At 38.1% G+C, this 25,458-nt stretch overlaps 1 protein-coding gene across 2 annotated transcripts in view; it reads left to right on the top strand.

Annotated features, from left to right (window-relative positions):
- CNIH3 (cornichon family AMPA receptor auxiliary protein 3) overlaps positions 1-25,212 on the top strand; it is a 54,529-nt gene extending 29,317 nt beyond the window's left edge. For both annotated transcript variants that reach the window (XM_064648104.1, XM_064648105.1), the window contains exons 4-6: positions 11,046-11,158; positions 13,770-13,913; positions 15,849-25,212. In XM_064648104.1, coding sequence (XP_064504174.1) covers positions 11,046-11,158; positions 13,770-13,913; positions 15,849-15,876 — 285 coding nt within the window. In that variant the 3' untranslated portion in view covers positions 15,877-25,212. The remainder of the gene's footprint in view (positions 1-11,045; positions 11,159-13,769; positions 13,914-15,848) is intronic.
- The last annotated feature ends 246 nt before the right edge of the window (positions 25,213-25,458 follow it).

Below are 25,458 nucleotides of genomic sequence, written 5' to 3'. Positions count from 1 at the left end.
CCCAATCTGCAGGCTGGTAGTCATTAGCAGAGGACTTCTGTAAGCCTACAGCATGGTTCATTAAAACACTTAACGTGAGGTTATATAAGCAAATATAGCAAATGTGATGCATAATCACAAGGAATTTTTGAAGTGGTGTACATCCATCCATATCGTAAGAAGGAATCATGCTTTCTCCGTGGGGCTAAGAAATCCCATAGGTGAAAACTACAGCAATAAGACAATTACTTTGTTGTGAAACTGGGAATAGCAACAACAGTTTTACCTTTGTAGTGCTACACATTTTTTTTTTTGCAACTGCAGTAAAGATGTTTTAATTCCCCATTTAGTTGCACTTAAGAGAAGAAGAAAATGTCTCAGCATAGCCACACTTAGAGAGATAAGTCTGCAGGGTTAATACATCCCTTGTTTCCTCCTAACTGATAGTGAACATTTAGTCTTTGAAGCTTAGGTGCTTATGGAAAACAGCACCTAAGAGGAAAACAGAATTTTTAGTGTAATCATAAGGTATTTTTGAACTGTGGAAATAGCAGTGATACTCTGCCTAGCAGGAGAAAGAGGCTGATGCTTCCAGAGTTCCGATAAACTGCTGCTGCAACAAAGATCACAAAGGGAACGAAAAATGGCACTGTGTGACATTTTTCCTGTTAATAGTGATTGTTACAATGATGGGGCACATGAACTTTGTCCACTCTCATTAGAGACCAAAGAGTTCATCATTGTAACTGGTTTCTCAGTACATGTCATATTTCTTGATGTATCTAATGCTCTGTGTCTTTTCATACCTCATGAGTATGATGAGTTTTGTCTAAGCTTCTGGGCAGCAGGAAAACTGTCGGGGACCCTTCCTACAGAGTGTCTGGGAGCATAAGCCCTAATCAAGAGGCAGTGTGGATTACTTGTGAAGAGTGAATATAAAATTATGTGTATAGAAAACATACTGCAGGTACCCACATAGTTATTCAGTGTCTCCCTGTGACTCAGTGCAATACAGAAAGTTGTACCCAAGCAGGCACTGCTTTGTATAAAAGGACTAAAATAAATACTATGTATTTTAAAGATTATTTTTATCATCTCAAATGCCTATTTTTCCCCCCTGCAATTTAGTGATCCAAACCAGAGTTGGTTTATAACAAAAAGCTTTCTGAATGTCCCTGGATTTAGGAAGGTTCAAATTCTAGTTTGACATTCATGCTTAGCATTCATCTCTAACATCAAACGACAACAAATGTGGCTGTGATAGCCCTCTGTGGGCACTCTCAGTCTCTCCTTGACACTGACAGCTTGAAGCAATCTCTGTTTATTGCTCTAAGATGAGAAATGTGTTGATATTCAAGGATATACCCATATGAAATAGGCCTGGATTTGAAGTTCTTATAATTTAGACACCATTGAGATAGAAACTAGTGCATCGTTAGTGGCTAAGACCAAATCTGACTGAATTTGTGTAGAAATTCCCAGTGAAAAGCACAGAATAAAGCACAAAGGTCAAACTGAGTAGAATGAGGGAAGAAATACAAGGTTTTTGATTAGACAGGTCGGCACATGTTTTCATAGCACTCCACTTGAGTTAATAATAGTTTACTCATTGGAAAATCATAATTTTCTTCCCTTTGGATTTAGACCTTACCAGGAGATGTCATGAAGGAAGGTGTCTGGTACACATTTCCAAAAAGGCTTTTGATTCCAAAAGTGCCTTTTGATTGGATCACATTAGATAGTTTCTTTCTATTAACTGGCCTGATAAACAATATGCATCTGAAACAGGTGTTCAGTAATCCTTTTTTTAGAGGCTTAAACATATGATCTGTTATTTGGACTACAGTGATATTCTGAATTAATATTATCAGATGAAAACTTCTCATTTTAGAAGTGCCTTAAGTAAAGTCAAAAGGGTGGTTTCAGGCTGTTCCATTTGTCCTTTTTCTTGGAAGAAAATATAATACAGGAGCAGCTCTGCTTTTGTTGTCTTTAGGTGGATGTGCTGTTGTCTTATGTTTTGCCACTTTTTGAATTTAACATTTTTTTTTTTGTTCTCTTAGTTGGTTACTTTCGTCTTTTAAAGGTCATGTTGTGCTTCAGCCAGAGATTACTTTCAGAAAGACTTGGCTTCCCTTTTCTATAATGTTTGCATTAGTGTTTGCTGTTACATCAGTACTTTCTGTCTCATGCAAGGAATAAAACCTTCTGTGCCAGATGCTAAATAATAATAATACGAATAAATACGAAGACCCTTTGTTTGCATTCACAAGACACGCACACAACAGGAAAGGAAAGGTTGCACAGCTGATCTGATGAATCTTGGTTTTGGAGACCTCCTTAGTTTTCTTATTAGCAGGCATAGCTTGAATCTTTTATTTGTGATTGAAGCTAAAATTTTTTTTGCTGTTTTTGAGGGGTCTAATGTTTCGTTGAGTTGATAATTGCATGTAGTCTTGAGTCTCTACAGCAGCTGTTCAGATCCAGCCCAGTCTGGAGTCAAAGTACTGTGGTCCAATTGATGACTGTTGGGAGTAAAATTATCTCGTGTCGTATGCTTAGAGACTTGTGGTGCTTGCTCTACAGACATGCTAATAAACATAGGCAATATGATGAGATAGATCTCTGTCAGCATCACAGTGAGTATGAGCTACACCCCTCTGCTATACATATGCACATGTAATTAGCTGCCAAGCTGCCTTAGAAGAAATTCTAAAGTTTGCATGCAGGCACTGGTATAAAGGATATTGCTGTTTCTAAGGCATTAATTAGATCTGCAGATTTTGTAGGATGCAAGCTTGCCATGCTGTGTGCATTCTGTCAAGTTAGAACTTGGACTGCGATTACAACATTTTTCATAAAACTAAATTCGTTTAAATTCTGCTTTGTTTGAAGAGCTCTAGAAGGCTCTGAGCTTGTGTGAGACACCCAAAACTGGTGTGTATTTCAGTCCTCCATACTTATTTGACAGGCACTGCTAAACTTCTATTACATGATAAAGCCACTTTTTCCTGGCCTTCACAGTGGCTCTGACATGGCGTTTCTAGATTAGGAACAAGTAACTTTACACTTTAGGGATAAAATTTGAAGTTAGCTTAAAATTTATTAATGCACAATTTTTAGTTTATGGAAATCATGACTTATAGTTGAGTTCTTTTTAGACAGTTTTCATACAGCATCTGTTGTTAGTCAAAAGAGGCAAGAGATAAATTCTAAATCTTCTGTTCATGTAAATGGTGGGGCTGTCCCGAGGTTGTACAAAGGAAAGAAAAAAGAATGTAATTGGACAGGGGAAATGGAGATACAGGAAAAGCAAGTAAAATATTTTTGACTGAAGCATTACACACTTTCAGTAGCTCTGTGGGGGTTTAATTGTTTTCTGCAGCTTGCCTAAATGAGGATGGAGTTAATATATTCATAATGATTCACATTTCGTAGAGATTTTGTTTGCATCCAGAAAATGAAAGGCATAATAATTTTCCCTAATCTTGCAATAGATTTCCAGTATAGACAAAACTTAGGTACCTTCAGTACCTGTTAACTGAGCTGCCTTTTCCTCTTTTGCACTCTGACTGGAAATTCAGTACTGATCATCTAACAGCTTCTCTCCTTCCCTCTTTTAGGTCTTTTCTACCTACTCTTTTGTTACATTTGCTATCTGCGAAGTGTGGAATGGCATAAAATGGGTGTGTGCCCTATTCAGTTAGTCTTTTGGGCACCCACATAGTTTTAATTTCATCAGAAAGAGTGTAACTTGGCACAGTAGCTATTTTGCAAAACTGACAGTAGAATTGGGATCAAAGAGCTGGCAGTATTTGTACTTTCAGCACAAATAATCCCATAAATGTTGCTTGACTAGATATAGCACATCTCTTCTTCACATTTTTTGTTTCATTTTAAATAGATTGCATTCATATTTACTAGAAAAGTATTACTATTGCAATAAAATACGGAATATAATCCCTTTTGTCCTTTTTTTGGATTCAGGATCATATCTGGAAAGAAAGTCCTTAAAATAGGACTAAAGAACTTAGAGGAAGTGTAGTATTTCTGACAGGCAATTCATTCACTACTGACACTCATGTATTAAGTGCATTGTGCCAACACTATTTTTAGTCAATTTTACAAGTTCCTGAATTCAGCACTTTTGAAAAGTTAGAACATAACAATTGTTATTTTTAGCAATCATTGCCTATGGATGTCTGTGTGCTTACCTAGGGATAATGAGAAGATATATCCTGCTGTGTCTGCCAGGTGTTCGTAGCTCGTAAGGGGAAAACTTACAAAAACTATTGCAAGAGTGAAAAGCTCAAACTTGTGGTTCAGACACAGTTTGGTCCTTATGCCTCTTTTACACCGGGGGGGAAGTGAGATTCACCAGAGTGATGGCTGATGAAAACTGAAATATCCTTTGAAGGGAGACACATATGGTTATTTGTAATATTATTACTCATGAAAATATTTACGTATAAAACTATTTCAGGTTAACCAACTGTATTTTGCTGTTAATCTCGTCTTTAAGTGTTTATTCAATAATTGACAAACAAAGTATCACCCTGTAATAGAGGACCTCTTGCTTTACAATTCAGCTTCTTCCAGTACTTGCCTGGAGGATATACTAACATATGTCCTTACAGTATCAGAACATCACAAGTAATAGCAGAATAAGGCTGAAGATGCAGCAGAAATGTAGATGAGTGAGTGTTGCCTGTACTGTACTCCTGAGAGCAGTGTACTTCTCAGCCACTTGGGGTAATGCAATTTATGCATCTGTTCCTCAGACCTATGTTGAAGATATTGGCAAAATTTGACTTGCTAATGGACCATTTTTGCTCTGATTTGGTATGCAATAAAGAAATATTTGCATTTTCATAAAACTAAAGAAATTAGGGTTAAATCAAATGTCACTGTTATGTTTAGCAGAATGTTCAATGTGAGTTTAAGACAGGATTAAACCCTATAAAGCTACTATGCAATTACAAAAAGCAATGTAATACCTAAATGTACAGTACAATGAGTTTACATCATGCCTGTTATATGGATGCAGTTTTTTTCTGCTGTGAGTTTAATGTCCTACCTTACATCTAATTGCTGATATTTTCTATGAAGCTGTTAAAATGCCAGGGCAGGAATTGTCTTCACCATACCTGCACTGCTGCACCAAATCTGCTTCCTCAGACTGATAGTGTTTACAAACCTGATATGGAAAGAGCCCTTTAGTGAACACTTAGCTTTCAGCATTTATGGAAGTGTCAGTCTTAGGCAGACCCCCAGGAGAAGTCCTGAGTGCCCTCAGGTCCTGAGAGCCATGCAGGTGGCTGAACTTCATTTTGATCATCGCCGAGATTTCTTCATTCTTAGACCTGCCTGTGAACTGAGGGCCTGGTTTTGTAGATCCTAATGAACAGCTGCAGTACTGATGGCCATTCTCACCAGTTTTGGGTGAGCAAAGACAGCATGAGCTCTTGGAATAACCCACCTGCGGGTGTCCTGGCTGGTCATGTCTGAAATACAGAAGTGAGGTAGGGTAAGAAGGCGTTTATTACCCTATTTTCTGTCAGCGTTGTGGAAATTAGAGAAGTTTCACTCCAGGGTTGCTAACCCAGCTTCTGCTACTGGTTCTGAATTAACACTAAAAAAAGAAAGGTCATAAAGATGTGTCCTGATTCCTGCTGAGTGGAAAAGAACAGTTTGCAGAGGAGATACACTTGTAAGATCACAGCACATCTACCTTAATGACGTGCCTTCCAAGGATGGGGCACTTCTTGAATTGTGCCGGTGCCCTGCAGACCTTACAGTGCAGAAGTCTTTTTTTAAATCCATTTCATAACCTTTTTACCTGTTGACTGTTATGACCTCCCATAAGATCGGCAATACCAAAATATTTATAGATATTCCTGATGAATGTCCCATAAAGACCTGATCGTCATCTGTCACTCTTTTTAAAGTGATTATTGGTCTTAAGACAAAGCTTAAATATTCTAGTTATAAACTAGCTCCAGTAGAATCTGTAGATTTTGAATATAATTATCCCCATGTTGCAGAAGACAAAAATGAGACAATGAGAAGTGAAATGATAGGCCTAAATATAGGTATGTTTAGTAGCTGAGATGGAAAAAGCATCCAGAAATCCTGTATTTTAATATTAGATCTGGTACCATGTTACAGACGGATATGGCATGAGAATAGTAATTAGGTTCTTTATATTATTCATTTCATTGTCTGGTATTCGTACTGTGGAGTGACTTATGTTCACATCCAATTAAAAGAAACGTTTAAAGAAATTCCAATAGTGCTTTAGAATAATGAAATTGCCTTTACAAAGCATTGGCTTTTGCTGCTTTGTTTCCTTGTGGTCCAGAACAGTAGGTGAAGGGGTGAAAAAACAGATGTTACATCCTTTTTTTTTTCACTTGTGCTCTGGAGTTGGTCTATAACATTGAGTCTTGCATGTGTGAACCATTGCTCTCCCCCAGGTAAAATGTAAAACTGTATATATAAACTTAATAGGTTCAACTGCACCTTGTTCTTTTGATGATCTGGAATCCATTTTCCAAGCATTTTCTTTTCGGGTAGTTGCATACATCTGCCTGGCAAACTGCTAAATACTTGTGGAGGTTTGCACAACATGGTTTGAATTACTTAAAATGCTTTCCTTATAGGTTTCTGTTATAACCATTTTAATTATGCTACTGAATTTCTAAATGATCGCTATAAGCGACTAGAGAATAGTTTGTAGAGACACAAGCAAATGTAGATTTTAGCAGGAGAATTGAAATAAATTGAACCTGAAAATATGGACTGAAAAGCTTAGTATATTTACTGTGACAGCATTGTATTGGGCTCTAGGGCAGCCCTTCAGAGGAGGTTTTGGAAGTCAAGTACATAATTTAAAGTAGATTAGAAAGATACACTACAAAATGTGAGCAGAAAGCCTTCCTGTATTTCAGCAGTAAATTCAATGTTGCATGTGTTTGATCAGCGCAAGCAGAATATTTAAAACTGTTACTTAAAACCACTATGTGTGGTCTGTGTGTTTAAGTTACACAAAGTTGACCCTACTTCTTTGGTTTGTGCAACAGCAGGAGGAAACAGATGATTTGTTTCAGTATATGTACATTCCACATACACTCACAGTCTGGGCTAATGCACATGCTACTGCTATTTTTCTGTGTGGTTTTGCTTTCTTTTTTTCTCTTGCCTGCACTACCCTTCTGATTTTTGTGGTCCCTGTTGTTCAATTAGGAGATTTTGAGAGTCATTGAATAGTCTCCCTTTGATCTCACAATGTCTTTAATTTGGCTGACACCCCCCAGTAACCCAGCTCAGCTCTGACAGGCTCTGTTGGGATAAGCTTTAAAGTGTAATTGAATAACTCTTACGTTCTGAAAACCTTGGGTACATCTCCCTCCACTCTTCCCTTGCTACTGATGAGGACCAATTCTACTTGTCAGCTTTTTTAAGGGATATGGTGTAAAAAAGCAGCAAAGTGAGCACCATAATGACAAGCTGCAGTCATCCTCTAGTAGAAGTAGGTGCAGTAGCAATAACCTGCAATAAAGCAGCATGCACTTAGACCTGTCCTAATCTGGGGCCTTGGAGACATTCCACACATGAGCAGTGTTTTCCGTTTCTTGTTGCTTTTAGGTGGATGGATAAGAGTTTGTGTGTTTTTAAGGTGAACAATTTGTTTCCACTCGGGTAAACACCAGAGCTCTTACATTACATGAAGGATATTCAACCACGAGTTCTGTTCAGGTTTCTTCCTTCCATCTGTGGGAGGAGAAGGCAGGCATAAAGAAGGGAAGTTGTCTCAGCCTCTAACAGCGTTATGAAGGTTCTCAGAAACCCTGGTAGTGTGGAGTGTCTGATGGCTGGAAATTTCTGGGTAGAGTGTAAAATCCATAGTTGCAGTATAGAGGTTGGCATGCACAGATGAAGACTGATGTAGACTCAGAGTCCACACTGATGAAGGGAGATTACTATTCTTTCTATAATATCTTCCCAGTTTGGGTTTCTGTGAGGCATTTTATGTGCCCTGTTCCCCAGTGAGACAATCTGTAAGAGTCATTCCATGTAAAAATGATACAATGTCCTGTGAAAGCAAAATTACATTTGAGAAGAAGGAATCCACATGTGATAGAATAAGGAGGAAAGATACTGACAGAAAAAGACAGGTTTATATTTTGTATAAGAACAGGAGATTGTATTTAGGAAATAGGAAATGGAATAAAATTATTTAGGACTGAGCTTCCCAAGAGATGCTCTTCTGCAATTGCATGTATGTGTGTACTACTTTGTAGGAGTATGAATTCTTATGGTGAGATAGTAACAATGTGATGATAATCCTACCTAAGATTTTACGTTTTAAATGTGAAAGATTGTGAATAAGGGGTTTCATATTTATGATGTGGATATTTACTTAACTATACATATCAGAGCAAAACTTAGAAAGGTATGGTAGTCTCTTTTTCTCTTGCTTATGTTATAGCTAAAGATATTTCTGATTAGCAGTATTTTTTTGCCTAGAAGGGTGACTTCCTTTTCAGGCTTCCCTGTGGTTTTCCTCAGGTAAATACCAGCTAATTGAATTTCTGGTGATAAATTTGTAATGCCATTTGAGCTTGGGACTCAAAGGGACCAAGTTGCAGTCCTTCAGAGCTGTGATGCTTTGTGACTTTCTTTATCTCTGTGTTTCATAACCATCTCAAACTTCAGCTTGAGCTGTGTCAGAAAGCAGAGGTCGTTGTCTGAATCAGGGTGTTCCTAGTTCAAAATAGAAGTATACTGTTTATATCCTAACATGTTTACCATCTGACAGCTTCCCGTGCTCTCCAAGGAATGATTTAAAGATGTTGGTTTTAATTCCTATTGCACAGTTATCTGTATCACAGAAGTTACTGTTGCATTTGAGTATCTTAGCAGAAACAAGAAGGATTGACTGCTGCTTATTTCTCAGCCAGTTCTCTTCTCTCAAGGACCTGAATCCCATGTTTGGTAAAGTTGATTTAAAGTTTCCGTTGTTTTCAGAGGATATCATGTCAAATTCCAGGATGACTCTTATAACTAAGAACTGAGGCAGTGTTATTTTTTAGTTATTTAGTTTACTTCACAAGCCTTATTGTAAGTGCCTTTCTCTACTTTATGCTTTCAATTCACTTACCTCCTTTTAGATTTGGTCTCTTAGGTACATCACCTGAATGTAAATGGTAATTGGCTTTGCAGTTAGGCTTTGTTTGCTTCTATGCATGAATTCTCTCCAGAAACAGTGTTCAGCACTGATCCTTTCTTTCTTTATGTCTACTGGAAAATATCACTCCAAGAAGAGAGTGAAGAGACATAAATGACCCACTTGCTGTTCTATCAAAAGCGCAGGTAGATTTAATTTACACCAGAAACTGTGACTGGAAAGTGAGCCTATTTCTGAGAGCCCTCTGCTTCCTTTGTTTCCTTTCTAGCTTCACTTCAGATTTTTGTTTCATTTTTTAAGCTCTGCATAAATTTTCACCATGGGTTTCCTTCCCTGTTATTGCCAGCCAGCCCACTGATCAGGCACCAGGATTTCAGTCTTGCTAAGTTTGTGTATTGTGTTGCAATCAGAAGTCAAATATGTGATAATGAGTGTAATATGCTTCTGAGTGTTGTGATGTTTAGTGGGTAGACATACATTATGAAGACTTTTCTTGTCTGCAGTTTGTGATGGAGATGAGTCATTCTTTGGGGAAAGGTTATAGGCATGTTGTAAATCTCATTCTAACAGTGAAAAATAATAAAAAAAAAAAGATCCAGCAGTGATAAATAACGACCATCTGGAACCTAAACGATATAATTGTATTATGATTTGTCATCCACATAAGATAAGCTTTTGAGAATGTTTAAGTTGAAGGCGTAGACACAGAGATACCAAATGTGTTAACTGCTTCAAGTACTAAAGTTAAATGAATTTGAACAATATGTTCCATGTGAGGTGGAAAGACTCCTAGAGCCAAGAAAATGGAATTCCTTGCAGCACAGCTGTATGAGAGTAGGTAGGCATTGGGAGAAGCTGTATAGTAGGTTTTACATTGCTTTAAAAAAAATAGGGCTTGCTTTAATTATTTGACAGATGAAAATTAATTTACATCAAAAGAAGCCTTCAAATGCCTTTTGTGGTTTAACTCCAGTTGATGTATCTCCAAGATTAGCAATGGGTGCAGATGAACTGTGTATGGGTTTGTCTAGCTTTAAGAAATATGTACTGCTGGAAATGAATCTCTCCTATGACTTGAAGAAAAGAAACAGAGATTGCTGAAAAAAGACATGGGAAGAAAACAAGAGAATAAAGACAGCTAAGAAATGGGAAAGCAGTGAAAAAAGCAAAATGCCTTGTGAAATAACTACTCTGAATCAACATCACATAAATTTCTGCTTCTGCCAGCTGCCCACTCACTTTCTCTTTTAATAGAAGGAGTCATCATGGTTCTGAAGCAAGTAGTGTAGGGAGCCGTGCATCTTCTAAGGAAGTGAGTTTCCTGTCTTAGTGGGATTTAGCTTGCAAGACTGACTTAGTAATGGATTTGATCTCTTTAGGGTGTATATAACATATCAAAATGGTAGAAGCAGTGTTTTATTTTTCCAAGGGCACTCCTCCAATACAGAAGTGAAGCTTCAGAAATCGCTTTATTATTTCCTTTTTGAATGCAACAGTAAAAAAATTTAGTTCTTTAAAAACCCTTTTACTGACATTCATTTAGTCTCACAATGCTTCTGTGAGGGAGGCTTTAATATAACATATGTTTTGTAGATATGAATCTGGAACACCAGATAAGACAGTGGGTGATTTGTCCCACGCCTGTCAGCAAGGCCTCGGAGTACAGACATGGTTAGAACCCGGACAAACCTGGCACTGAGTCTTGTGCTCATTGCTCGTAGCCAAGCTGTCTCTCAACTGAGGTATGTCTAGGGACAGGCACATGGGAGTCTTGCCAGACTTGCAGAGCTGATTTGTTTTCTGAAAAACTACTTAGGTGACTAAAATCAAAGACGTGTTTTTCTGACATCTGTTATTTCTCTTCCTTTCTTTTTAGCTGGTCTTGCCAGAGTACTCTATCCACAGTCTTTTCTGCATAATGTTTTTATGTGCTCAGGAGTGGCTCACGCTGGGGTTAAATGTTCCTTTGCTTTTTTATCACTTGTGGAGGTAAGCCCTTCTTTTATATGCTGACTGCTTGTTAGCCTTGCTTGCCAATTCAGCACACATGCAGATTGTATGAACAATGAAGGACAGTGATGGGAGTATGGATGAATATCTTTTGCCCAGAGGCTTATGCCTATAAGCAGCTGAAACTTACGTTTCCAGCAAAAAAGGAAATTTTTTCATGAAAATTTAGTGGAGATCTATCTATCTATCTATCTATCTATCTATCTATCTATCTATCTATCTATCTATCTATCTATCTATCTATCTATCTATCTATCTATCTCTTTATATGTCTCCCCTATCTCTCTTTATATATATGTATTTATATTATATTTATGTATTATCTCACCTATCTCTCTCTCTCTCCCATATAAATGTTGCTTTCAGTTACTAACTTAGGTAAATATTCCAAAGAGTGTCAGGATGCACACACTGCAACTGAATGAAAACATGGAATTTAAATAGGCTGGAATCTGAATGTGGAACTCGGTGAAGCTCTAAATACTTCACAGATGGGAAGTTGTAAGACAGTTGGTATTTGAAAGAGCTTGGACCTATTCATTCAGCCCTAACAAGGAAACCTTTCCATTGGAGTTGTGAAATAAAGACTGGGCAGATTGACAGATTTTTGCATCTCATCTTCTTTGGCAGCTTTATGATTTTTTTTCAATATAAAATAAGTTGTTTCTTTCTGTACAATAGGAAATTGATGTTCTGCAAGAGAATTCTCTCTTAGAGACTCTTGGAGTAAGGATTGCAGTAGGTGAAGAACTATTGTCTTCACACTGCACATATGAAGAAGTGGGGAGTATTTCCACTCTGGATCTCTGATATGTGTTTTTATTCACCAAGGGGCTTTCAAATTGATCACGTAAGACCTGCTGCTGTTTTCCAGATGGGCAGTACAGCTGCTGCTGCATCTTCCTCTGCATTCTAGTGGAGGATCAGCCTTCTTTTGCCTCTGACAATGACCAAGAGACATCAGTTTTTTGCATTTGTCAGTCTGGAGTCTTCCCTAGTTTTGAATTTTCGCAATGTTTGTAAAAGCACAGATGATTTTTGTCTGTCGGGGTCTCTTTGTGTTAGAAAGGTACGTATGGTAGCAGAAGAATAATTCTGTAAAGAAGTCAAAACTGTCATCTCAAACAGAAACTAAAAAGTAGTAGCTTTTTTACACTTTTTTTCTGCAAAACCTTGGTAGTAATGCAGAGTCATGTGATAAATTCAGAAGTTAGAGTGCCAGTATAGTTCTCAGAAAGCTAAATGAAGTGAAGCTTCAAATGCTTTTCTCCCTATTGTTTGGCTGCAATAAGAATAACAATGTTTTATGGTGCTGTTTTACTAAGGGTTAACAACCAAAGTGTGACAATAATAGTAATTTTAAAAATTTCTAGAAACAGATATGTCCAAAAGGAAAATGATCAGACTCTAAATAATGATATAAATCTTTGGAGAGAACTTTTGATTCTCTATTTTTTTCTGTGATTCTCCGTATGCTTTGCTATAAGTACTCCATAATTTCTGCTGCTTTAACCACAGACAGGTTTGGGTTCATTGTGTAAAGTTCTGCACAAAACCATGGGAAGACACTGTGTAATATCTTCATCCCAGTGAAGATAATTAAGAAAGGTTTCACCTGTGGTCTCCATAAAAGAATTTGCAATCTTATTAGAGACTGTAAGTGGATGCGACTAACATTGCAAGGGAGGAAGGCAAAGTTATTTATAGAACACCTGCTTTCAAAGTTTGCTGCAGGTCACTTGTTTGGGGGTTTTATATCTATCTATCTGTCTATTTGTCTATCTATAAGCAGTCAGCAGTCCTCAGTGTTTAGCATGTCAAAGCAATAGAAATAATATTTTATCTGATTCATGCTGATCTTAAAGCAGTTCATTAATTTTGTTGAGGACTACTTTTTTTTTTGTTTGCTTTTGCTTTTTACTGCAAAGTAACTGAGATAAAAGCTCCTTTGCCAGCGATGTTGTTTTGTCATGATTTTCTCAAACGTTCAGTCGTTGCTGAGAATAATTAAAAATTTCTCTTAGGTAAGAAGAAAAATATTTTCCAAATAAAATTGTTTGGATGATACATTTTTGAGCAGTGCCGCATGTAGAAAACCTTAGTTAGCTGGCTCTTACATTACTCCATATTGTTTTCTCTTTCCTTTTCAGAGTTGGAGGAACTTAGCTACCATCTGGTTGAGACTGTCACCTTTGATCATATCTGAAAAAAGTTGTGTAGCTGCAGTTAAAGCCCAGTATTCCTTCCTGTATGCTATGATCACAAGCCACCATATATTATCACTCACAATATGTGAGTTATTAGTAAGCCAGAACTAACTATATAGAAAGTGGGAATGTTTCAATCTAAAGAATTAATAGAACACAGAAAGTCCACATTCATTAAGTGCTTGGTTCTATAAGAAAGGAGTACTTGGACTGGCATCCTGATTTTAATAATGTCTGGAAATAGAGACTTGGAAAAAAAGAGAAATTCCTCCTGTATCATGGAAGATGGTAGTCTTCTGAGCTGGTGATCAGGAGGGTGAATATCTGCACATATTTAATACAGAATATTATAGAGTCATTCCAGATGTCTTCTGCTCTTTCAGGTATTTTCGTTGCCCAGCAGATAGTTCAGAGCTAGCCTATGATCCACCTGCAGTCATGAATGCAGATACCTTGAGTTACTGCCAAAAAGAGGCCTGGTGTAAGCTGGCTTTCTATCTCCTTTCCTTCTTCTACTATCTCTACTGGTAAGTCTGGTCATTTCACTAAGAAAATAATAACTGCTTTTCATTTCACTTATGAAACTGTATTTAGAAATAACTGGAACCAATTGGCCAGTTTCCTTAATCTCATAAAACTTGCTTCTGGTGTTGATTCAGGGAAGCACACCCACTTACTGCTGACACCTCAGTACAGAATATTAAGTGTTTATCTAAGGCCTGAGCCAGGCCCCAGGGCCAACCCAAGGAAACAACTTTTGCTCCTCTGTATAATGTCTTAGGATGGATGAAATAGGAAATTTTATATTAATGGTATTATGTCAAATAAAATTATAATGTCCCTATGATTCAAGAGAATCGTAAGAAAAATACTGCACCTGCTGGTGTAGTGATGCTCGAGATGGTAAATCAATGGGTACGTAGATGCTGGCTGGGAACTTGGGATGCACCATGCCTATAGTCATTCCTACAGGCTCCTTTCATGACAGGGTAAGCCTGTGCATAGTCCAAATCCAAAATTAAAGTACAATCATGAAGATATGCACCCTAGTTGTGTGTTGTCCCTCCTGTTCCTTTCAGCTGTCAGATATCAGTGCACAGTCACAAATGCCCAGTGAAAAAATATGTGAGGATCATATGTAAGGTAAGGCCATGGCAGAATCCCTGTGCTTTTAGTCGTCCCCATAATCACACCATAAAAACTACTTGACAACAAACTTTAGGACAGTTTAAATGGAGGTGATGTTCTATGATGCCTTTCTTCTACTCCTTCTTCTATAATGTATTTGCATAGAGTCGCCTCTGCCAGTCTTGCATGTAGTCATCCCTCTGCAAGGCAGGTTTGTGTGCTGGTGGAAGAAAAGTGTTATTTCTCCTGACTATTGGTCTTTTATCTGCTCCCCATATCTTGAGTCATTGCTGCAGGTTGTTGTTTCTTGATATGCCTTTTAAATACTTTTGAGAACAAAGTTTTCTCTTCGCCTATGAGTGTGTATGTGCCTGTGTCTGCATATGAAAGCAAGAAGCTGGCAGGTGCCTAACTCACGTGAAGATGGATATGGCATGACAATCTGAGTAGTAGTTTAGCATCCAGTAGCTTTTTGGGTTTAGGCTGAGCACCTTTGCCTGTCCTCTTTGTGGGGCTGAGAGTGAAAAGCATGGCAGTTATGCTAGAGGAGCTCTGTTGGTAGTGTAAGGAGAGATGGCAAGGAATGACTGGAGAGAAAAGCATTTTTAACTCCACCTTTTTGGGTTGGGGATCAAAGTCAGCTGTGTAGTGTGGTCTAGCATTTCTGCTGGGACTTCAGTGTTGTGCAGCTTCCTGTGAGCCCTGCTTCCTTCACTCTAAAATGTGACCATAATCCAAAATCCACTGCCTGGTGCTAAATAAAGTGGTATAAATTACATACAGTTTTACACTGCTTTCCTGGATATTGGCAGAACTAGAGTTGCAGTAAAATGGAGCTGTGGCAATATACTGTGTTTTCTTCGCTTCTCAGAGTTGTATTTAATATGTATGGACTCACTCCAGCTGGTGCATTTTATGTTTCTTCTACTGCACAGAGTTTTTTTCCAAAAGAATCAAAACAATGCAGTTTCGTGGAAAACCTTGCCTGCCCTGCTGAGAGTTGCTGAAGTTTTAAAGATCAAACGTGCTAAAGCAAAATGGTTTTGTTTCTTCACTGTTCAAATTGAGACATCAGACTGAGCTTTAAAAAGCTCAAACACAGCTTGTGGTGCAGTAGAATGTCGATAATGAATTTGTTATTTCTTGAGTGCCTTTTGATACCCATCTTGAATGCACCATAATTAAGATGCTTTAGAAAGATAGAAAGAATGCAAAGGAAGGCACAGGCCATTACAGTCAGACCTGAGGAACAGACAGCAAAGGGTTGTAAAAATCAAAGTACTCTGTATGCTTCAAAAGGATGCTTTCATGGTGTGTCTTTCTTTTACATTCAGCATGATCTACACTCTGGTGAGCTCTTAACTGAAAGATCATCGTTAAAGACTGAAAACAACAAAGACTGGAAGTGCAAGGACAAGTGAACCAAGTGATGCATGATTAAAAAAGCAACAAGGAAAAATTTGAACCCAAGCAGTTAATAGAGTACATGAAAGAGAGACCCAGCAAGAAGAAGCAGATGACCATGGGAGAATGGCTGAGTTAATTGTTTTTGTCTCCTGTTTCTCAGTGTACTGCAGTAAATGACTTTCAAAATCCAAGCAAACAAAAAAATGCAACAAGGGCCAAGTTACACAGCTATTCACCTGTCCAGGAATAATGCTGCTTGCTTTAGTGGATTCATTATAAACTATAGTCCCTACTGTCTTCCAGGGAGCAAAGTTTCTTTTCTTAAGGACTCTTCTGGACTGAGGAAGCAGAGGACAAGATAATCTTACACAGAAAGAAGACCTATACAACACATTCTGAAAATGAGCACTGAGTGGACTTCAGATAAGATATATGACTGTCCTGAAGGGATATTCACATGATACTAAGCAAACAGGGATGTCAAATCGCATGGAACTGTTTCAGTGGTTTTGTTTGGGGTTTTTTTCCACCAAAATAACGATGACAAAAGAATTTGCAGTTGCAATATTCTGTTTTCTGATTATATGCTATTCCTGCAGGTGAACACTCAGTATGTTTCTGTACTTCATTTGTGATACGCCAGTAACATACAGTGATATGTATAAATACATTGGGTTTGACCTAAACCTGCCAAGCACTTATCAGAATAGTGTTCCTCTGACTGGAAAAAAAATCCAAGGTATAAGCTGCATATATTAAGGAGGGTTGTAACATAGGTATTATATTCATCACAATGCTGGAGAACAAATACTGGACCAGCTAATCATGGCCTGTAATTCTGTTTTGCAGCTTATTTCTGCTGTAAAATTTAAGCCAGAACAAATACACAAAATGTTTTTGTCTTTTATGACATTCGTATTGAAAGTTGTTCATGTTTTTATAATTTAAAAGTTTTTAAATTTTATCATACAAGTCTCATTTAAATTCACATATATGGGCTGTATGTCTTTATATAATATATATATATATATACACAAATACACATCTACATAAATAATCACAATCTATTTACATTTTAGGTTAATCCGTCAAGATCAAAGGTGTTGAGTGTCCAGAACTGCTGCTAAATGTATTTCAGCACTGAACCTAGTGAACCTGGGCTCATTCCCTCAAAGTCACTGGTGCTCTGGGTAGTAGGCAAGCCTGTAAGTTCAAGACTAACTCCAGTGCATGCACAGACAGTGCTTGGATCTTACATTGGGATTGAGCTAACAGTTGGGTATGTTGCTAACAGACATGTGGCAGAGAACAGTGCAGAGAGGCCCATCTGTACCCCAGCTTGTTTACAGCTGATCTCGTTAGCACTAGCTCACTGTTGACCCAGCCAAATTTTGTCTGGCTACTGAGAGCCAGTAGACTGTTCCTGTATCCAAACTCTCGGATCTTTTTCATCTGGGTACAGGACTTCAGCAGGAGAGATGGAGTCTCACGTTCAGCACTGCCTCTGTGCTCACATACCCTGTTTCAGAGCATGGTGCAGAAGCCATGGCTGCGTGAGTCATCCCATGTCTGGCAGGTTCCGGACTGAGCTGGAGTTACTGTATGCATGCGGTGCCAAGACTCTTTCTGCTTTGATCTGGCTACATTAACAAAATTAAATCCTGTTAGCTTGCAGAGCACAGTGTCTGCATGCAAACTGTCTGTTCCTGGGCTGCGCCAGCTCTGGAATCACACCTGGACGTTGCTTGGAAGAGTGCTAGCTGGTCTGAGCAAACAGTATACCGGATTCATTCTAACAGTATTTAGATGATGAAGTTGTCCCAGGGGCTGACATTCTTTAATTCACAAGTACAGACATAGCCAGTAGGTCTTTCTGGATGTAGTTTAGCTTCATACAAGTATGTTCCCAGTTCTGTAAGCATACAACAAGGCTGACAAATCAGATTACTTGGAGAGCTAATTTGGGCTCTTATAGTTCATAAGTTTGTATTGCACACATTACAGAGGTGACTAAACTGCTCTTGAAATCACACTGACCCTGCAAGCAATACAGATGTGTTTGCTTGGAGTGAGCTTGAGCTAAGAAACTTCACTGGATCATTAAGGAGCTAACTCATAAAGCTCTGCTGCTGTGGTATAATTAATGCACAACTCATAAAAAATTGATGATTGTAACTGAAGTTCTTCTCTACAACCTAACTAATGCATCTAGTTCTACAGAAGTATAGGAACTAGATTCACAAGAACAAATTACAGTGAATAACTTCTAGATATCTTGCTACCTCATAAAACTCTCAACTCTGAGCAGGTGACTGAATCTTTCCATGCCTCTTCTAGGATGTATAGGAGATGGAAAGAAATTAATTCAGGTTTCCTATATTTCAGATACATGCTTTAAAGTCAGTTTCATTAAAAGGCTTGGTATTTTTTGTGTGTTTGGATGGGTGAAAGATTGATCACATCTTGCCTGAAAACACACAATTTTCAAATCCTGAGATTTAGGCATGAGCTGGACTACTAGCAGGTCAGTTGTTTGCCTACAGGGCTGGATATAGAAGCTCTGTGAGTTTGTGTAACTGGCGTTGTCATGTAATTCTTGACTTTGCACAAGAAGCATTTGCATATGTGCATCTTCTGAATGAACCTTCAGGTGACTTCAAGGACATAATGCTTGAATGGACTTACTAGGTCATTTCAAACAGGTTCTCTATTTCAGGCAACTTCACCAATATACTTATCAAACTCCACTTGAAAGCAGAACACTTCGTATGATCCTACTATGGCTTTAAGCAAATGTTTCCAGGATCTCACTGCTCTGGTACTAGAAAGTTTTTCTGTATTTCCAGAGTAAATTCATTCTTAGATAATTTATTCCACTTGCTTTGGAGCCAACATTAGCCTAAATACATCTTCTCTCATGCTGCTTAAGACTTCAATATACAGAGAAAGGAGTCCTTTTCAACCTCCGTTCTGTTAAGAGTGAGCTGTCTCACGTCCTCCTGTAGAAAAGCTCTCCATTCCCCATTTCTTCTTTAAAGGATTTCTCTGTTGTCTTTCCAGTCAAAATAATCTTTCTTAAGAGTGGATGATCACAGCGGTTCAGAGTATTCTGGAGAATATCTTACTTTGACTAATCCTTACTATGAATGGACAATGAAAGCTAACGTTCCCAGTTCTTTCTAACAATCCTTATTAAAAAGAGTAATCACACTGCTCTCCATAGCATTTTATTTCTCTTCAAGATAAATCTTAGTTTAAAGTCGATGGAAAAATTGTTTAATATTAGGATATTTTCCTTTTCATTGTATTTAGTGAAACTTCTCCTGAGCAGAGATAATTTATGAAACTGGCCAAAGCATTAATTGAAGGAAGTTTCAATGCAAAACAGGTATTGCCAAGTCAAGACCTTCAAAGGTGTCTGCCAGTATCTAGAAACTGCTAGTGCTCTGGACCTCACAGACAGCAGGGTAAGATATAGCCCTCAGCATGTTCCTTGCTCTGTGTTGTTACCCAGGGGTTGCAGTATCTTGCTGGGAACTCATATACAGTGAATGTTCTTAAGACCAGATTTGTCATTTTCTCTGTTAGACTTGTCAGCCATGTTATAAGAGAAGCACAAATAGAGGAAAGAAGAATGAAGGATAAAAGAAGCACAAATATAGGAAGGAAGAATGAAGGATAAAAGACAACTGTTGCTCTCTTAGTCCCTCACCATGTATGTGACTGATTACAAGCTAAGTCTACTTCACCCAGAGGATGGCTGGGCAGTAGAACAGGCTCCCCAGGGAAGTGGTCACAGCACCAAGCCTGACAGAGCTCAAGAAGCACTTGGACAACACTCTCAGGCACATGGTGTGATTGTTGGGGCTGTCCTGTGCAGGGCCAGGACCTGGACTTCGATGAGTTCCTGAACTTGTGAGTTCCTTCCAACTCAGGATATTCTATGATTCTACTTTAACCAAAGCAAGGGAATTAAACTGCATAGTTGTTGCTGAAGAACAGAAAAAAATGAAGCGATCTTTGGTCACAAGGAAGTCTCTTCCCCTTGTCACACTTCTAAGGGAGAAATAATGCATGCTACTCCTTTTTGTCTCCAGTTCCATCTTTTGGTTGGTGAAGGCTACAGATTTTCTCCCCAAGCCTGCTTCCTTCCTGTCTCTTTTCCTGAAAGGGTTAATGTCATTACTTAGGCACAGCAGTCCTCTTCTCTTCTCTTACATGCTCTGGTGATACAGGTAGATCCCAGAAAAGACATAAGAAAACACGTCATCTCCCTTTGCTCCTTCAAGCAAGTGTGCAGTGAGCACATGCTTAAGTAAGTATTTATTTTCCTCATTTGTACCATCTGTGAAGTGAGAAAGGTGAACCTAGCTTGTGAAATCTTTCCATATATGTAGTACTCTTTTTTTTTTCCCCCCGTAACTGTTGAATCTGCTTAAAGGAAAAAGGTAGAACGTGAAAAGAAAAAGTGGAAGAGGATAAGACCTGAATGAGCTGCTTACCCAAGGGGTAGCTACACAATGTGCTGGCCTGTAGCTGCCTGTTCCTGGAAGGGACGAAAAGGCAGCCCTGTTGGCAAGGTGTTGCTCTGAGGTTCTGCCTATCCTATTTTTAGTCAGGTAATTGCAGTGATGCTGAATAAAATTGTTGCTGCTATGACTGTTTCAGTTTCAAATAGAGCAAATCAGTGCTGATAGCAGAATGCTTCGCCTACAAATAATTAGCTATACTTAAGCTGTCAGAAATGTTTTTCCATCTGCTTCCTTGAGCCGTACTCTTCCTTTTGCACTAAGCCAATGAAAATGGAAGAAAAAGTTCTGTAACCTACACCTTCTTACAGAAACTGTTCTGGGGTTGTTATGATCTGGCACTGCTGCTGGGTCATGATTACTCATACATTATTATTAGGGGTATTAGCAATCTGTTGCTTTTCCTTTCTCCATTCCATCTCCACACAGATATTTTTGCTAAAAAAAAAATGTACAGGGCATGATCCAAAACCCTTGAATGTAATGAGTATTTCCTTTTGTTTCCAATACATTTCATCTATAATGTCCGTTACTCTAGAGCTACATGGGAAACACGGTCACACTGGAAAGTCTCTAGAGTTTTGCTAGTAGAAATCCCATCCTTTAAATCTTGATATCACATCCATTTAACTAAATTGTGTTAATGGAAGAGGAACCTCCATTTTTGAGGGATAAGGGTAACATTTCAATGCTCATGCCAAACTGTCACAGAAAGTTATATCAACTTGGTAAAAATCTGGCTTCATGGAAGTCTATGGAAATCATACCTCTTCTTTTAATGTGAGCCCCACTTGCCATTGTACAATTTCTACCAAGAGGTCAATTGAAATTAAAAAAAGGAAAAACCCCACCAAACACAATAAGTTTAGTTAATCAAAAATGTTATTGGATGTTAGATAAAGCTTGGGGTGCTACAAATAGAACAGGAGATGAAAAAGTCAAAGCAAGAGGTGGTTTTTTATTATTTGGGAAGCAACAAATATTAGACTGCCATCCATGCTGCACTGATTTTTACATTGCTGATCTCAGTCCATATTCCTGCGCTGGTGAGTTTTTTGATCATTTATTGCTCATGAACACATTGTTCTGATTTATTTTTGTTCTGCTCAGTAATGCAGTTGTAAGTGGGAAGGAGGGAAAATTCTCCTCTGAAATACGATATTCCCCTTCTTTTCTCCCAAATAACCTGTGAACATGCTGTAACAAAATTCTGATGATGTGTTTCAAAGGTACACCTCAACTGAAGAACGAAACTGTTTGCTGCAGATGATATTATGATGCAATTTAACAAACCACAGTTTTAGAAATATTTTTAGGTGCTTACACACTTAAAGTAGTTATTTTATTGCCTCTAATTGCTGGCCAACTTCTCATGTAAGAGAAAATATACTTCTGTGGCCTGATTCCATGACTTTCTTTGTAAAACTGAGGAACACGAAGTGCATTTTAATTATTTTTTTCCTAAGAATGGCATCCCATATTTGGGTAATATGTTATGGAAGTGGAATGAAGCATTAAAAAACCGAAATATCTTACTTAGTCTAAATTTTGAAGAGATGTTCCTCCTTTTCTTCCATGAATTATTCCTAATATCAGTGGTTTCTTGACAGATCTGAAGAAATCTGCCTGTCCCACTGTTCTGACTGTTTCAGTCTTTTTAAACAGATTTGCTACCACTGATCATTAGCATGAAACACTGACTGGAAAGCGTAGCTCCTACAGGCCACCCCAAGATTTGTGCAAATGTCTTAAATAACACAGAAGTAATCCAGTCTTATGGAATAGCTCGCACCTGTGCATAGTAATATAAAGTAACAATCAAATAATATAAGTAATACATAGCACAAGTCAAATAGTACAAGCAAAGCAGGATTTCTGTTTGTATTTCTGTGTTCTCTATGTAATACATTTTTTTTTGGTAATACAGTATTTTGCTTGTTGTAAAAAGCAATATAATATACAAGACCAAAGATAATCAGGCTGCTGCAGTTAACAGGAATGCAGAGTTTGAGCATAGTTATTTCTAAACATTTCAAATAATTACTCTTTCTGACAGTTATTGACAGCTTGCAGTTACTGGAGGTGCAAATTCTGGTGTTAATAGTAGCTTTAAGCAATACATACATTTGCTTCTTTTGGGATAAGAATCTCTATTCCTTTCTAAAACATATTTAACATATTTACAGACCTTACGTGACTCTCGGTATATAGAAACTTTAAATGTATTACAAAAAATCCAAATAAAATGCAAATACAAAATACAGCAAACATGGCAGGTTATTTAGCAAATTTCTAGACAACCTTCTTATTCAAAGAAAATTTCTTGGTCATTTATTGTGGGTCTCTGGACTGTCAAAGTCCGCCTGAATGCTACCATTGCCAACACCAACAGTTCAGCACGAATATGAGGAGATGCACATGGTTATATCTTCCCGGGTGCCCAGAAACTTCTCATCATGTAGCCACCTTTCCTGCAGAGCAGATGACATCCACTTTGTCACTTTGAATCCCTTGACCTTTAAGAAGGGAAGAACATCACAGTGCAAAACTGTTCTTAGCCATTTGTGGCCAATGATGTTGACCTACGTTGCCCTTACAGGCACTTATTGGTCTCCAGATTGAAAAATATCATCAAGCAAGAGCAGTTTTCACTGACCTGTTCTTGAGCTTCAACTTCTACTATTTTGGAGTGGTTTTTTTGTTTTGGTTTGGTTTTTTATTTTGTCTGAAAGGAAGAGTTGTTCTCTATGCATAATGACCAGCATTGCTACATTGGTTTTGGAAGCATTCTTCAAGCTCCCTTTTGTTTGGTGCATTTTAGTACATATGAAAGAATACTAAATCCATGTCTTTGAAATGTGTTTCTCCACAGGTCTAATTTTCAGTATTCCTGCTCTTCTAGTGCTCAGTAGTTGCCCAGTCATAAAGAGCTATATAAATGAATTATAAAGTTGTATAAAATAACTCAGGGAGGAGGGCTCTTAAGTATCCTTTCTTATAACATAAAAACAATGGGAGCACTGAAAGAAAATGTGAGACACAGATGCAAAATATGAAAAGAAAGATAAAGATTTTAATCAATGAACACATTGCCACAACTGATACAAGTATCAGGACACCCAATATTCAGTATTGTTCCATTTGAACCTATACCCTTATGCAAAGAACAAACACTTCCATAGCTACATTTGAAAGAATAAAACTATAGAAGAGTTAGAAACCCACAGCTTTCAGGAGCCATCCAATTGCCAGTGGTTTGAGTTCAGCAGATTATTTACACTATCACCTGCTTATCTAGTACAAAGTATTTTCCACTTTGTTCTGAAATGTCTAGAGGTGGCTGCTGTCAGTGATGGCAGCTGAAGCCAGATGGACCATTGCTGTGTTCATTCAAGGACTCGGATTCTGTTCTTGAATGACCATAGAACATCTACAGAATTGGAAACTGTGTTTCAAATTATTAACTTCTCTACACTGATAAAAACTTCAAAATCTCCCAAATGACATTGGAGTGTAAGTGTAATTTTCACAAATACTTGTTTATTTACTTAGAATCCTAAAAACCTCATGAAAGTGAGATGAAAGACTTGCTGATATACCAAGAGTTCAGTACTCAGGAGAGAGCAGTAAGAATTTGGCTCATGGTAGCTATTCCTCACCAGGTCCTTGTGTTTGCTCTCAATACACTACAACCTTGTAAAGCAAAGTCTGCAGTTTCACAGGTAGTTTGCACTGGAAGTGCCCACAGAGGAAGTTGATGCAGTATAGCTAATGTATTCTTTGGTCCTTTGTTACTCTTTTAGATTCACTTTCCCAACAGATGAACCCTTAGACTCCTGAATTCTTTAGGCACTTTAAAGTGTTATTTGAGTACAGTCTGCTCATTTCTGTTAACTGCAGGGTACATGCTCTAACCAACTAACCAAAACAGATATAAAAATAAGGCAAAGCCAGATAATCCTTTTTTAAGAAATTAAGTTCTCATCATTGAATTATCAGAACTGAGAAATGAGAGTTCAGCTCTTGCCTGTTACACACCCTTCCTTTGTCACTTTGGGCAGGCACTTAATCTCTCAGCTCACAGTCTCCTAAGTGGAGGTGATGGCGCTTTCTTCTCCCTCATTTTGTCTGTCTTGTCAGTTTAGATTATGAGCTCTTGTGAGATGGAGCCATTTCTTTCTCTGAGTAATGCCTGGCACTGCGTAGCTGAAATTGGGAATTACATGTCTAGATGGTATCGTAATCCTAAATAATTAATAGGTTTTATCATGGGCGGAAACATCAGAATTCAATGGAATTAGTCAAAATGTATTTTTTCCTGTGTCACCAAGATTGGTACCTGACCTGGTCTGTTGCTGTGCCTTGGGCCTACTGACAAACTGAAGTGTGCTTTAGCTCTGAATGCATGTAATGCTGTAATTTGATGCTGCCAAAAAGCACTAAAATGTAAAGAATAAAATGATCGAAACAGTTCCCCATTTCAGTATTTTGCACCCTTCTGATTCCTATTTGCTTTACCCTTTTTTGTGTTCTTTTATGATACAGTGGCATCCTGGCACCTTTTGGTGTTGCACTGAAAACAAATCCGGTGCAAACTCAGACTAAAACAATGACACTGATTTTAATCCAAATTATTCATCTGTGTTCACATTTATTGGAGAATAAAATTATCCTGTTTTGGTTTTAACCAGGTACAAATGGAAATCAGCTGTTTTGACAGAAATCCTTTTCATCCTGGTATATGAATAAAGCCGCATTTGTACAGGAGTTGGTGTTTGAATGTGCATTAGCACAAATATGTTATTAGGCTAGATCGACAGCACTGAAGTTGCCTCAATTTGGCAAAGGATGATATATTTTTATAGATATAACCTAGCTGCAGAACAGTGGAGCCGTGTTCACAGGCAGGAGCGTGTCCCAGTTGCAGGCACTGGTGTCACCTTTCATGATGTGGAGTCATGCAGGTCACTGGGGGGCACTTGGCAATGGCCTTGAATTTGCACTGCAG

Source organism: Pseudopipra pipra, chromosome 3 (genome assembly GCF_036250125.1).
Source record: "Pseudopipra pipra isolate bDixPip1 chromosome 3, bDixPip1.hap1, whole genome shotgun sequence".
In the NCBI taxonomy this organism is placed as follows: domain Eukaryota; kingdom Metazoa; phylum Chordata; class Aves; order Passeriformes; family Pipridae; genus Pseudopipra; species Pseudopipra pipra.
Note: the sequence above shows the minus strand (reverse complement) of the source record. Positions and strands in the feature narration are given on the sequence as shown.